This window comes from Myotis nattereri, assembly GCF_964212035.1.
Source record: "Myotis nattereri genome assembly, chromosome: 1".
Classification (NCBI taxonomy): domain Eukaryota; kingdom Metazoa; phylum Chordata; class Mammalia; order Chiroptera; family Vespertilionidae; genus Myotis; species Myotis nattereri.
In genome coordinates, this window is record NC_138075.1 from 38,782,942 (window position 1) to 38,797,568 (window position 14,627).

General features: G+C 40.8%; 1 protein-coding gene across 1 annotated transcript in view; it reads left to right on the forward strand.

Annotated features, from left to right (window-relative positions):
* Positions 1 to 2,530: 2,530 nt before the first annotated feature.
* Positions 2,531 to 14,627, forward strand: part of WDHD1 (WD repeat and HMG-box DNA binding protein 1) — a 57,533-nt gene continuing 45,436 nt past the window's right edge. Inside the window, exons 1-3 of the mRNA XM_081104868.1 lie at positions 2,531 to 2,607; positions 2,824 to 2,916; positions 12,431 to 12,542. Coding sequence (XP_080960994.1) covers positions 2,840 to 2,916; positions 12,431 to 12,542 — 189 coding nt within the window. The 5' untranslated portion in view covers positions 2,531 to 2,607; positions 2,824 to 2,839. The remainder of the gene's footprint in view (positions 2,608 to 2,823; positions 2,917 to 12,430; positions 12,543 to 14,627) is intronic.

Sequence of the window (14,627 nt, forward strand, 5' to 3'; positions counted from 1 at the left end):
CGTTACACTCTCTTTCACAGGATCAATGACTTTTATATAAAGTACATATTTTGTTGAAAAGGTATATTTAAAACCCCTTCCATAAGGCAATACTAATATGCCTCTTGGATAAACTGACTCTAACACTGTGATATTATTATTTATGTAGGTAATACCACCATCAGTCAAATGGTAATATATTCATGTTTTCTCCTTCTATTGCCCTTGAGACCAATAATATTTGTGAGCCTAAGGGTACTATGAATGGTCACAACAGAACAGAGCTAACTAACTTCACTGCAATTGGATCTGACCTTGGCATCATTTTCAGTGAGTTCATTCAGCTACTCACTTCTGTGAGACATGCACTGTTAATGATAAACACATCCATTTGGAAAATTTTGATAGCTACATCAGTGACAGACAACTACATTGATTTCTTTTTAAAAAGCCATGTAATCTTAAATAACCAGAAATCTTGCTAACATTTAAGTTACACACATTTCATTACTGCACTATCATCTCATACGTATTTGAATGTCTGTTTTCCTCAGGAAGACCATGAACTCACTGAAGACATTAAAATTTGCAGGCATTTGACTGAAACAGAAACAGAATTGTAAAAACACACTAGCAAAAACAAGATTACATCTTTTAATATTTGAAAATTTTTACAGGATAATGACTTAAACCGACTCCATTTTAAACGAAACCATCAAATGCCCACTCAATACACATTAATAATAATTAGTTTTATACATCCATGAATATCTCCTATATATTTTAGCAGTTTGGTGGAGATAGGTATCATTTTCGTTTTGGGGATGAGAAACCTGACAATCTGGAGAAGTAAAGGAGCGTGTTCAGGGTTTAATCAAAATTAAAACCTAGGGCTGTTTGACTGTAAGGCACAAGCTCTTTTCATACATGTGAAATTTGTAAAGGAAAATTTGCCTTAGCCTATGAATCAAATGGCTTGATTGCTAAGCAAAGCGAAATGACAGAAGTGTGGACCGCATTCATATTTTTAAAGTCAAATGGTATCACAGACATTATAGTTAGGGCATTTCATAGCTATAATTCTTGTTCCAATTTCCAAATTCTTCTTATGCTGAGCTCTGAATAGTGCCCACACTGAAATCTCATCATGATTTATTCAGTATTGAGATGAACAATGTCGGAGTTCGGCTTGACCCCTACTGTCTATCCAATGATATTTACTTTGATAAAAAATAAAATTTTGTAAGTCAGTCTATCTAAAAAACTCAGATGGATTGTCTCAGGTACCTTTCACTGGGGAATTCGACACTAGGTTGGTTAATTTCCCACACATCCCAAGTTCTTTTTTCAGCTAATCACTCTTCCTCTTCATTCACACAGCAAACCCCAGTATCTAGCGAGCCTGTTTGGAGCCCCGGCTCTCAAAACAGCCCTTCACACACACAATGCCACCGCCGGCGGAACAATACCCCGGTTTGTCTTCACTCTGTGTGTGCCACCTTACCAAATGGAACGAGACAGAACAACAACAGGGAAATCTCTACAACAGAAAAACGTCTCACTTATGTCCTAAACCATGTATAACTGAGGCTGTGTGGGGGACCACACACACACACACACACACACACACACACACACACACTCTCTGTGAAGGTTTCATCAGAGACCGGTCTACTAATATGGAGAACGTGAAGACACAAGCAAAGCATCAACTCAATGACCAAGACCTTAGCAACGACTACAAGGACCGAAGTATTCAACAATATACTTTCGTTCTAGCTCTTCTTTTAGATCCAAATGCGCACTTCTGTGAACTTAAGTGGGGTCTGAACAGGGAAACCCAACTTTCTTCTTCAGGGATATATGTGGAGTCCCCCAGACTACGCGTTAATGTACTCGCCATACCTTCAGGGACCGAACACTGTGATTAAATGTTCCCTCCTTCTGATCTCTGTAAAAACGACCAGGTGAGGGTGCGAAGGATGCCAAGATCAAAGGCTCGAGAAAGGTCTTGCCTCCCTCTCTTCTAGAGAAGATGCCCAAAGATGCCATTCTCCAGCCGGGAGCCCGGGAAGGGCTGGACCCGTTCAGGGTCGCGGACGTGGTCGCACGCGAGAAGAGCCGGAAAGGTAGGCGCGGACCCCCATCCCCAAGGCCCGGCAGCAACCACCCTTCCCCCACTCACCGCTCCGAGCGCAGTTTCATTGGGGCTGTCCGAGTAGCAGCCGCCATCACCATCGCCATCAGTCTGGGTGCTCGCGGAGGTGGAGAAGGGAAGCCCAGCCACTCCTGCACCTCATGTAGGTCTCCCGAAGCGGTGGCCTTCCTGCGAGCTCCCACCTCTCGGCGCCCGGTTCCCGTCTCTTACGTCGCGGTCACCGCCTCCGTCTGCTCCCCAGACGCTGCCCCCACTTCCGTGTCGGGCTCCCTCCCCTTTCTTCCTCACTCCCCCGGCAGCCGGCTTTTTCCTCGCAGCTGACGTCACCAGCCCGCGACCTGGGGCCGGGATTAGCGCCGGGCGTGGGCGGGGCGGCGCAGGCGCAGTGGGGCGAGCGCGCCGAGCGCGGGAAGCGTCCGCGCGCCGGGGGTTGCCTGTCCTCTCTCCTGCCGCGGGGCTCAGGCGGCTTGGTGAGTCCTTCTCTCGCTACTCGCGCCGGAGAGAAGAGTGTCCTCTTCCAGGATTACTGTCTGACAGACCCTCCATTTGCTTTTTCTGTTTGTGCCACTCGGGTGGGGGAAGAGGGGCTGCCGGGAGCATGCCCGTGGGGAGGCTCACCCCCTTGTCCCCCAGCCCCCGGCTTTTTCGTCTTTAAAATAATACTATATGTGATAAAACATTTCCAGGGAGGCGAAGGAAAAGATGCCTGCCACACAGAAGCCGATGAGATACGGACATACAGAGGGACACACGGATGTCTGTTTTGACGATTCGGGGAGGTAAAGTACTTTGAGAAGCAAAAAAACAAAAAACAAAAACGTTTCAGGTGTAAATATTAGAACATTTATTCTTATGTGTTAGATAAGCAGTCAGCCTAACATGACTCGTACCAATATAGAGAAATAAGGTTGAAATATAAAGTGGCACACATATTTTCCTTAGAGTTATTCTATACGGACTGTCTTGGTAGTTGAAGGATATATAAAAAAAAAAGTTGATTAGTGTAAAATCTTGCTTCCAGGGGAGTTGGAAAGACGCGCGCTTTCCTCTGTGTTTCACCTCTGTTCAGTTCCTCACAGCATCCCACGGGCTATCCTGTCGGATTGGTAGGTGCCCACTTGTCAGATTCAGTGGCCCCTTCTATCTCTTTTGTATGTTATCCTCCCTTGGCTTTCGTAAGGCTGTTTCCTTTTTTGTTATTTTTAACTTTCTGATGGTTTTACCCCCACCCCCCCTAATTTATTTCCTCTGCTTAGTCCCTATGGTGATATTTTCCCAGGGTCATTCTGGTCCTACCCCCCACCTTCTTGTTTTAAATCTTCACCCAAGGATATGTTTTCATTGATTTTTAAAGCGAGAGGAAGGGAGGGAGGAAGAGAGTTGCGGAAAAGGGGGGTGGGGTGGGGATCAAACCCTCAACCTAGGTATGTGCCCTGACTGGAAATCTGACCTGCCACCTGCCACCATTTGGTGTAGGGAGGACCCCTCAACAGACTGAGCCGCCTGCCCAGGGCTGTCGTGGTCCCTTTTATCTTTCTAAATCCCGCTCCTATGCAGCCCTGTCTAATTCTGTGGCTTCCTCTGTCACGTCTGTGTTGATTTTTTTTCATTAAAAAAATGTGTTCATGGCTGTTCCACTGAGAGCTAGAGATACAGTCATGTTAACGAAGCACTGACTTCATTGACTTTAAGGTCCTTTCAGATAGACACCGAGCACAAATTAATCACATAAAATAAATGTACATTTAGAATTACACTCAGAAGTATGAAATAATATGTGCAATGATAAGCCTAACTGAAGGGGAGTTGATGTAGTTTGAAGAGGCAGGGAAGGCTTCTCTGAGGAAGTATTTCTTTTTATTTATTTAAATTGATATTTGAGAGCGAGAGAGAAACATTGATTTGTTGTTAGACTTATTTATGAATTCATTGGTTGATAATTATATGTGCCCTGACCGGGGATTGAAACTGCAACCTTGGTCTATCAGGGTGATGCTCTAACCCAGTGGTCGGCAACCTGCGGCTCGCGAGCCACATGCGGCTCTTTGGCCCCTTGAGTGTGACTCTTCCACAAAATACCAGTGCGCTTGAAACTTCGTGGCCCATGCGCAGAAGTCGGTTTTTGGCCTGGGCGAGTCTATTTCGAAGAAGTACTGTTGATATTTGGCTCTGCTGACTAATGAGTTTGCCGACCACTGCTCTAACCAACTGAACTACCTGGCCAGGGCATGAGGAAGTGTTTTTTGAGGCGAGATCTGAAGACTGAGTAGTAATTAAGAAGTATAAAGAGATAGGTGGTGGCAGTGGGTGGTGGTGTTGGCGTTCAAGGAAGAGGGAACACCATGTGTAAAGGCCCCGTGGGACTAGGGACTGTGGTATGCTCAAAGAACTGAGGGAAAGCTAGTGATGCTAAAATGTGGATAGTGATGCAGAGATTGACATGAGATGAATCCGTGAAGGTAGGCATCCTATCCAACGCCTTTTGGGCTTTATTAAGGAATCTTGACTTCATATGGTAGGAAGGTACTAAAGATTTGAAGCAGAGAGGAGATATGATCAGACTCTTTTGTTGTTGTTGTTATTGTTAATCCTCATTAGAGGATATTTTTCCATTGATTTTTAGAGAGAGTGGACAGAGAGAAACATCAATGTCAGAGGGACACATCGATTGGTTGGCTCCCTCATGAGTCCTGACCAGGGCCAGGGATCAAGCCTGCAACCAAGGTACAGGCTTTTGACCAGACTTGAATTTGGGACTCTTTAGTCTGTGTGCTGACGCTTTATCCACTGAGACAAACCGGCTAGGGCCAGACTCTTGTTTTTGAGAGGATGCATGGAAGAAAAGGAGTAGGAATGGATGCAGAGAGGCTATTAGAAGGTATCTGTCTTAGTCTGGTTCATGTAATGGAAGCTCAGACTAGAGTAAACATGGGTATGTAGAAAACAGGATACATTCAGAAAATCCTTAAAAAGTGAAATGAGCCCTAGCTGGTTTGGCTCCGTGGATAGAGCCTTGGCCTAGGGACTGAAGAGTACTGGGTTCGATTCCGGCCAAGGGCACATGCCTGGGTTGTGGACTCAATCTCCAGTAAGAGGCGTGCAGAAGGCATCTGATTGATGATTCTCTCTCATCATTGATGTTTCTATCTCTCCCTACCTCTCCCTTCCTCTCCGGAATCAATATATTTTAAAAGGTGAAATCAGCAGGATGGATGGATATTAAGGACAAAGAAGAGGGAAGTGTCTAGGATAACATCTGTGATTCTAGATGGGGAAGTAATGGTGCCATTCACAGATGTTTAAAAAGCTTGGAGAAAAGCATATTTCAGTGGTAGAATGGGGGTGGAGATTGAGTTTGCTTTTGGACATGATTTAGTGTAGGAAGGATGTCTTTGAGATACTCAGCGAGAGAAGTAGACAGCTGAGTAAATGGGTCTAAAGCTCAGAGAAGAAATGTGAACTGGAGATAGAAATCTACATCTTTAGCTGATGCCTTCTGGAATTCAGGACCGAGGTCTTGGCTGGAAATCTAAATGTGGGAGTTGCCAATATAGAGATGGTATGTAATGCTTTGAACTTGGATGGCATCACCTAGGGAAGGAATGAATGCAATTAAGAAAAAAGAATTAAGGGCTAAGCCCTGGAACAATTAAAAATATTTAGAGATCAAGAAGGGCTGGCAAGGAAAATAGAAAACCAAGATAGAAGAATGATTTCTAGAAGCCAAATGAAGTAAGCATATTGAGGAGGAAATACTAAACTATGTTAAATATTGCTGATGGGTCAAATTCAGGACTGAGAATTCACCATTAGCTTTAGTGAGGTGGAGGACATGGATGATCTTGAGCTTTTTTATGGAATGGTAAGAATGAAAACCTTGCCCTGGTCAGGTTGCTCAGTTGGTTAGAGTGCCATCCTGATACTCCAAGGTTGTAGGTTTGATCTCCCGTTAGGGCACATACAGGAAGCAACTAATGAATGCATAAATAAGTGAAACAACAAAATTGGTGTCTCTTTCTCTTTCCCTCTCTCCTTACCTCCTTTCTTCTTTCTCTCAAATCAATAAAAAAAAAAAAAGGAAGAAAAGAAAACCTTGTTGCAGTAGAATCAAGAGAATGGAAAGGGAAGACTTGGAGTTAGTGAGCCTGGCACTCAAAGAATGAGGATAATTGGGTAGGAATGTGGGGTCAGGAAAGATTTTTGTTTTGTTATAAAGTGAGAAAGATTACAGCATATATATGCGTGGAGATGATCCAATAGAGAGGGATAACTTGATTTCATAGCAGAAAGGGGGAAGATTGCTGGAGTGATGTCCTGATTAGGTGTGGGGCTAGTATATTGGGTACTAGAGGGAGAGATTGGCCAAATGTAGGAGGAGCATGATCAAATTCATGTGGAGGGAAGGGGCTTCTATAAAGGATGGGGAGAACATGTGGACAATTTCTATAGATTGCTTCTGTTTTCTCAGTGAATAGGACATGAAGTCATCATTTGAAAGTAGGGAGGAGGTGTAGGTTTGAAACAAGAGAAATAGATATGAGAGAGATAGTTAGAAGAGATGGAAAATTGAATGAACCAGGGAATATAGTGGGATTGCTGTGTAGCACTAAAGGCCTACTTCAGGTTAGTGATCATAAATTTAATTGAATGAACCAGGGAATATAGCGGGACATATAACTCGGTTATTTGTGTGGTTTTTTTTCAGCCTTACTTAGTTCTGCAAGTGCAAATTTTTTTAATAGGCAGAGAGTTGGATATAACCAAGGTTGGGATTTTGCCTGGTAAATATGACAAAGTCAAAGAGGGCCGAGTGCTTTGAGGGTGATGCAGAGGAGTGATTTTAGTAACAGACTATGGAATCTAAGCCAGTTTAGGAGGGATATGAGAACTTGAAAGGAGAGACAGTGACAAGGTAGTTTCATTAGATTGTAGGTCCTAATAGAATTAAAAAATTGTTGGAGTTAGGATATTAAGGGTGCCAGGTATAAAGATAAGTGATTAGGATGATTGAAGTTGAGATTGTGGAGCAGTTGCTATATTATATTGGTAAAGACAAAATCTAGTCTATCACTATGAGAGTGAGATGGGGCAGAGGGCAAGATCGAGTATCAGAAGGTTTCACCTATATGGATGTTGAAAACACTAAAAATAATGATAGTGATAGTGATAGGATGTTGAAAGCACTAAGAATAATGATAGGAATAGTGATAGGATAGAAAATAACAATGTGATAGGATGTTGAAAACACTAAGAATAATGATAGTGATAGTGATAGGATGTTGAAAGCACTAAGAATAATGATAGGAATAATGATAGGATAGAAAATAACAATGAATCTTGTGCTAAAAATTCTTAGGGAACTAGGGGGATTTCTCTTTAAGAATCTATAGGTGGCCCTAACCGGTTTGGCTCAGTGGATAGAGTGTCGGCCTGCAGACTGAAAGGTCCCAGGTTCGATTCCGGTCAAGGGCATGTACCTTGGTTGCGGGTGCATCCCCAGTAGGAGGTGTGCAGGGGGCAGCTAATCGATGTTTCTCTCTCATTGATGTTTCTAACTCTCTATCCCTCTCCCTTCCTCTCTGTAAAAAATCAATAAAATATATTTTAAAAAAAAAGAATCTATAGGTGGTCTGATGGCAGTTTCAAACTTTTAAAAAATTTCATTTTTAAAAAGAGGGTGTGGCAATACAATTCAAGTGGAAATGAATGAAATGCATGGAAGGCCTACCTCTAGGCCCCAGAGGGATGTAGAAAAGAAATCGGCCATCACTTAAGAGGGCTTAAAAGGAAGCAGTGTCCTTAGAGGAATGTTCAGAAAAAGAGCTAATAATATAGAAATTTTGCTGGTGCCTGACCATGAATCTCATGAGGCCCAATGGAAAGGTTAGGGAGGGGTGGTCTGATAGGGAACAATGTTGCTAGGTGAGGATAGAGAATCCAGATGGTGAGAAATGCCTTTGAAATCATTGCCTTTTCGTAGTTAAATGTGTGCTAAGGAAGATAAAGACATTAATAGAATTTGTCCTGGTTCTCAGAACCTTATAGGGGATTTCTTAATTTATCATCTAAATTAGGACACCTTTGAGAATGAGGATAAGGATTTCAAGAGAATTGCAATTAAAATGATAATATTTTGAATTGTTTATTGATTAGCAAATTATTATGTTTTGGTCTATAATATTTCTTTTCAAAAACTATTTCAAAACAATTTTTCTAAAAAACATTTGTGATATTTAACATTAAAAAAGTCTTTTATATTGATAATTTAACATTAAATATATAATCTAGCCCAGCAGGCATGGCTCAGTGGTTGAGCATTGACCTATGAACCAGGAGGTCCTGGTTCAGTTCCCTGTCAGGGCACATGCCCAGGTTGTGGGCTCAATCTGGAGTGTGGGGCATGCAAGAGGCAGCTGCTCAATGATTCTCTCTCATCATTGATGTTTCTCTCTCTCTCTTCCTCTCCATTCCTTTCTGAAATCAATAAAAAAATATTTTTAAAAATTTGACAAGTATGGCTTCTGTTTTGATTGGTATATTATCACAGCTTAATTGGGCGTAATTATGAATTATAATTCAAGTTCCAAGTACATTTCAGTTTTATAGATTAGTAAGAACATTGTTCTTACAGTATTGTGCTCTGTGAGAACGTATAGTCTTATTATAAAAAGTAAGAATTTTATCTTTAGCATTGAACTTTTCAAATGAAGTTTGATAGAATTCCTAATAATGTCAGGTGTTTCACTTTCAACATAATGAAGCTGTATTTTGTTTCCATAAACTGAAGGGAAAACTAAACCATTATTGGAATTAATCTAACTCATTTTCTGTTTCAAAACTTTGATGACATTGATGTAAAACCAATATCATTTAACTGTTTGAAAAGCTCTTTTACTAATGGAAACAGCACATTAACAGCTATCATTTCACTTTTCATACTTGCACTAGAAAACTTAGAATGAAAAATGAAAAAAATTGATTTAGAACAACGTGTTTTTTGTATGTGTGTTCTTAAAAAAATCCTCACTGGCAGATATTTTTTCACTGAAATTCAGACTGATTTTTTTCACTGATTTAAGTGGAAGGGGGGCGGGGGACAGAAATATCAAGGTAAGAGAGAGACATCGATTAGTTGCCTCCCGCACTTGTTCCTATTGGGCTAGGGATTGGACCTGCAACTGAGGTATGTGCCCTTGACCAGGAATAGAACCTGCCACCCTTCAGTCCATGGGCCGACACTAACCAAACCAGCTGGCTCTGGTCATTTGTCTTAATGCTGCATTGTCCAGTACAGTAGTTACTAGCTACTTGTAGCTATTTAGATTTATTTATTTATTGTTATTATTATTTAAATATATTTTATTGATTTTTTACAGAGAGGAAGGGAGAGAGATAGAGAGTTAGAAACATCAATGAGCGAGAAACATCGATCAGCCGCCTCCTGCACATCTCCCACTGGGGATGTGCCGGCAAGCCAGGCACATGCCCTTGACCGGAATCGAACCTGGGACCCTTCAGTCTGCAGGCCGACGCTCTATTCACTGAGCCAAACCAGTTTCGGCAAGATTTAAATTAATTAAAATTAACTAAATTAAAAATTCAGTTCCTCAGTTTCATTTCAATTGCTCAGTAGCCAGATGTAGACCATTTCCATCATCAGAAAGTTCTATTGGACAGCATAGTCATGATTGAAAAGATCATGACTTGTCCATCGTGATCATACTCACTGGGCAGCTACAGAACATGGTTTTCAGGCAGCCTGTGGACTTATGAAGTAAATGCTGGATGCTTCTTCAGGAGTTGTTTATCTTGTCATTCTAGGCCCCATGGTAAATGTCAACTAAGATTTTGTTCAAGTTACACTTTTTAAAAAAAAAAATATTTTATTGGTTTTTTACAGCGAGGAATGGAGAGGGATAGAGAGTTAGAAACATTAATGAGAGAGAAACATCGATCAGCTGCCTCTTGCACACTCCCTACTGGGGATATGCCCACAACCAAGGTACATACCCTTGACTGGAATCGAACCTGGGACCCTTGAGTCCGCAGGCTGATGCTCTATCCACTGAGCCAAACCGGTTAGGGCTCAAGTTACACTTTTATTGTCAAGTACTTGAGGAGCAGACAAATTAATATTTAATTTTTTATTAAACATGTACTTGAAGTATTTTTCTCCAGTTTATTGCTACTGAAAGTTCTTTGTTTTTGCAAAAATTAAAAAGTATAGCCAATAATAGAATTAGTATTTTTATTTCTACAGTAAATGACAAAAATACTGTAGGAAGAATGTTCAAACTACTGTAAAAGCTCTCCAAAAGACTACGTAACTGTTTGCTGCATGTATTTCTCTCTCTTTTTAAAATATATATATATATATATATATATATATATATGTTATTGATTTCAGAGAGGAAGGAAGAGGAAGAGAGATTTAGAAACATCAATGATGAGGGAGAATCATTGATCAACTGCCTCCTGCATGCCCCCTACTGGAGATTGAGCCTGCATCCCTGGCATGTGCCCTTGACTGGAATCGAACCCAGGACTCTTCAGTCCACAGGCTGATGCTCTATCCACTGTGCCAAACCAGCTAGGACCTTCATATATTTCTTGTTAATTCTCCTGTACTTTACTGTTATTTCCCACTGGTCCCACCAACTGGCATTTGCAACTTTGTATTATCTCTTGTGGCTGATAGACCAAATAGTTGGTAGAGACAGCAATAGGAAATGTTTCTCCCGTCACCACTGGGTACGGAAAAAAATCACTTTCCCTAAGGACTCATATTTGGCCTTACTTTGGTTTTTATCAGTTAACACCTGTTGTCCTTGAAAGGAGGTGTTAATTTGCATCAAGAAAGGAATGGAAAGGGGGAGATGAGTTATCCGTTATCTTTCAGATTTACCTATGTGTTAAATGGAGAACTCTATTCATTGCATTTGTTACATTACAAAACAGGATCATGACAAAAGCTGGAAGTGCAAAGAAGAGATCTGTCAAACTCACCCCAACCAATTTTGATGCAACTAATACTAATTAAGGATAAATGCTAAACCAGCTGGATGCATAACCAGGAATATTCTGGGGAAACATACTTATGGTCCTCTTATTTATTTCCTATAGAAGGGAGTCCAAGCTCCTCACTCTGGCATTAAGGTTATCCTAAATAGAATGATCCCAATCTACATTTTCTTTCTGTTTCTTGGACTGTCTGCTCTAGCGAAATTCCCACAAGCTTTACTAACTTCATACTTTGGTTCATGTGTTTTGTCTGTTTGAAACTGCTCTTTTCACCAATGTCAGCGTATCCTACTTGTCCTTTGACTTCCCAGTGTAAATACCACCCTTCTGATTTTCTAAGTGGAAATTAATCTTTTTCTTCTGAACATCCACAGTTCTTTTTATGGCTCTTCTTTGCCATTGTTCATATTATTTTTATATTTCATTGGCTTTTGTATGTGTAGATAGGACACATACTGGATGAATAAAAGCACTTGCAAGACAATATGTAAAATAAGATTTGAGAGCTATAGGTAGCCATTTGCATAATCAGTTTTGGATAATTGAACTCTTGCATCCATTTATTTATTCCACAAACATCAAAGTTCCTATATATCAGACTGCTTTGTGCTAAAGACACAATGGTTAGCACAGGAGACCTGGTCCCTGGTGTTACAGAGATTTACATACTCATCCTTCTTACATTATTACAAACTAGAGGCCCAGTGCACGAATTCATGCACTGGTGGGGTCCAGCCGGCCTGGCCCCAATTGGAGCAGATTGGGCGGGCCTGTTGGGAGGAGGAGATGGTGGGAGATTGGCCAGCCAGCCTGCCCCAACTGGGGCCTGATCAGAGCCGGGCTGGCTGTGGGGACGGGCCATGGGTGGTTGGCCAGCCAGCCCTGCCCATGATCAGGGTGGTGGGGGCTCATAGGGGGTGGGGCCTGCTGGGGGGAGGGGCTGTAGGAGGTTGGCCAGCTGGCCCCGCCCCCTGATCGGTGGGTTCACTGGCCACAGTGGGTGTCATAGCGACCAGTCATCCTGGCTTTTTATATATATAGATAAAGACTTACTAGTATGCCAAAGAAGAACTAAAGAGAACATTAAACTCACCTTTTACTTTACAGCATAGGAGGTTAGCAGTCTTTGTTATTGAGGCTTATGAATGTAAAATGAGAAAACATATTATCTAATATCTTGATATTATTTAAAGAAAACCACCTAAGTAGCATTCTAAAAAAATCGGACTGAAAACAGGGTGACTTTTTTTAATGAGTGTGTTTCCTTCACAGTTGTATTGTGACTTGTGGAAGTGATGGTGATGTGAGGATTTGGGAAGACTTGGATGATGATGATCCTAAGTCCATTAATGTTGGAGAAAAGGCATATTCATGTGCTTTGAAGGTATTAAAAACAATTACAGCAACTGATGTAAAATTGTACTGCCATGTGCCTTGACCAGGAATTTTTTTTCAAACTTTTACTAATTGACAGAGTACTGATAGTGATTTGGTTTCCCAGTAGATTTGTTAGAAAATGACTTCAGTTCTATATTCAGATCTTTCAGGTAAATGAGTACAGTTATATACTTTAATATTAATAGAGGGCTAGTTATCATGTTGTTAAAGAGTTGCCAATATTCTTCATTAGAGCTAAGGGTACTTAATCAGTACTCTACTTAGAAATCTGTCTGCAAGAAACACACAGCCAGGTTGCAAAATTCTTGTAGATGTGCACACGTGAATAGTTGGTGTATCTAGTTTTGCCAAAGAACACTTAGCATCATCAGAGTTGTCTTGAATTGGTTATAGTTTTTTTTTGATTCTCTTGTTTTCACATTTAGATTATTGTCAGCTTTGCTTCAACCTTATGAATTTATTGTGGATTGTTTAATTACTTACAGTAGTTATAATGTAGACATAAATAGTACTTTTCACTAGTTTTCCAGTAATTGAACTTGATAAATGTATAATTACAGTTCAAATTTGAAACATTTGTACTGCCATTTAAGCAGATGTATGCATTCTCCCAAATTTTGCTGTTTGGTAACATGTCATTGTTATCATCAAGTTCTCTTTCCATTGGAGTGGAAGCAGGTGCTATAGGTAGGCCAAGGGTCCTAAATGTGCAAATGTGGCTGAGACGTATTGCTATATGATAGAGGATATTTATTAACAAACTTGAATAGTTTGTTTCTCTTAGTGGTTATCATTTAATCACAATTAATAAATTGACCATATGGTTAATCAAAAATTCTATTGGGTTGGTAGGCTATGATTTAGTATGTTGGGACTTAATCTCTTTTTTTGAAAAGTAATCAAACTATAGTACTGGGGCAGATCCTTAACCTTTTATGACTTTTAGCTAAAAATTCTGCAAAACAGTGGTATCTGCTGATCATTTAGAAGCCTGAGATTTTTTGTGTACTTAGTTGTCTTCTTTTTTGTTAATCCTCACCTGGGGTATTTTTCCACTGATTTTTAGAGAGATTGGAAGGGAACGGGAGAGACAGAGAGAGAGAAACATCAATGTGAGAGAGACACATCGATTAGTTGCCTCCCACACATGCCCAGCAGGGATCGAGCCTGCAACTGAGGTACATTCCCTTGACTGGAATCGACCCACGACCCTTCAGTGCATAGACTGACACCATTGGGCACACCGACCAGGGCTAAAATATATTTTTATTGCTTTTAGAGAGGGTGAGGGAGAGAGAGGGAGAGGAAGAGAAACATCTAGAGCAGCAGTTCTCAACCTGTGGGTCGCGACCCCTTTGGGGGTCGAACGACCCTTTCACAGGGGTCACCTAAGACCACCGGAAAACACATATATAATTACATATTGTTTTTGTGATTAATCACTATGCTTTAATTATGTTCAATTTGTAACAATGAGAATACATCCTGCATCTCAGATATTTACATTACGATTCATAACAGTAGCAAAATTACAGTTATGAAGTAGCAACGGAAATATTTTTATGGTTGGGGGTCACCACAACATGAGGAACTGTATTAAAGGGTTGCGGCATTAGGAAGGTTGAGAACCACTGATTTAGAGAAACATCAGTATGAGAGAGAAATATTGATTGGCTGCCTCCCGCGCTAGCTACAACCTGGGATTGAACCCACAACCTGGGTATGTGCCCTGACCAAGAATTGCACTGGTGAACTTTCAGTACACAGGATGATTATCAACCAACTGAGCCACATTAGCTAGGGCTATTTAGTGTTTTTAAGAAGGTGCTGTGGATTCTGCATTTAGATTTTATCCTATTCCAGAAAGACATGTAATTATTTTAGTGTGGAAACTATAGTGTGACCCTTGTGGCTATATCTTCTAATGTGCTCATCCCTCACTCAGACTAGCTATGTTTTCTCTGAAAAGCTCTCCTATTTCCTTTTTTTTTCTTTAATGACACTTGGAAATCCATAAAAATACTAACTAAATATTTTTCTTAACCAGAAGTAAAAGAAAAATCAGAGGCTA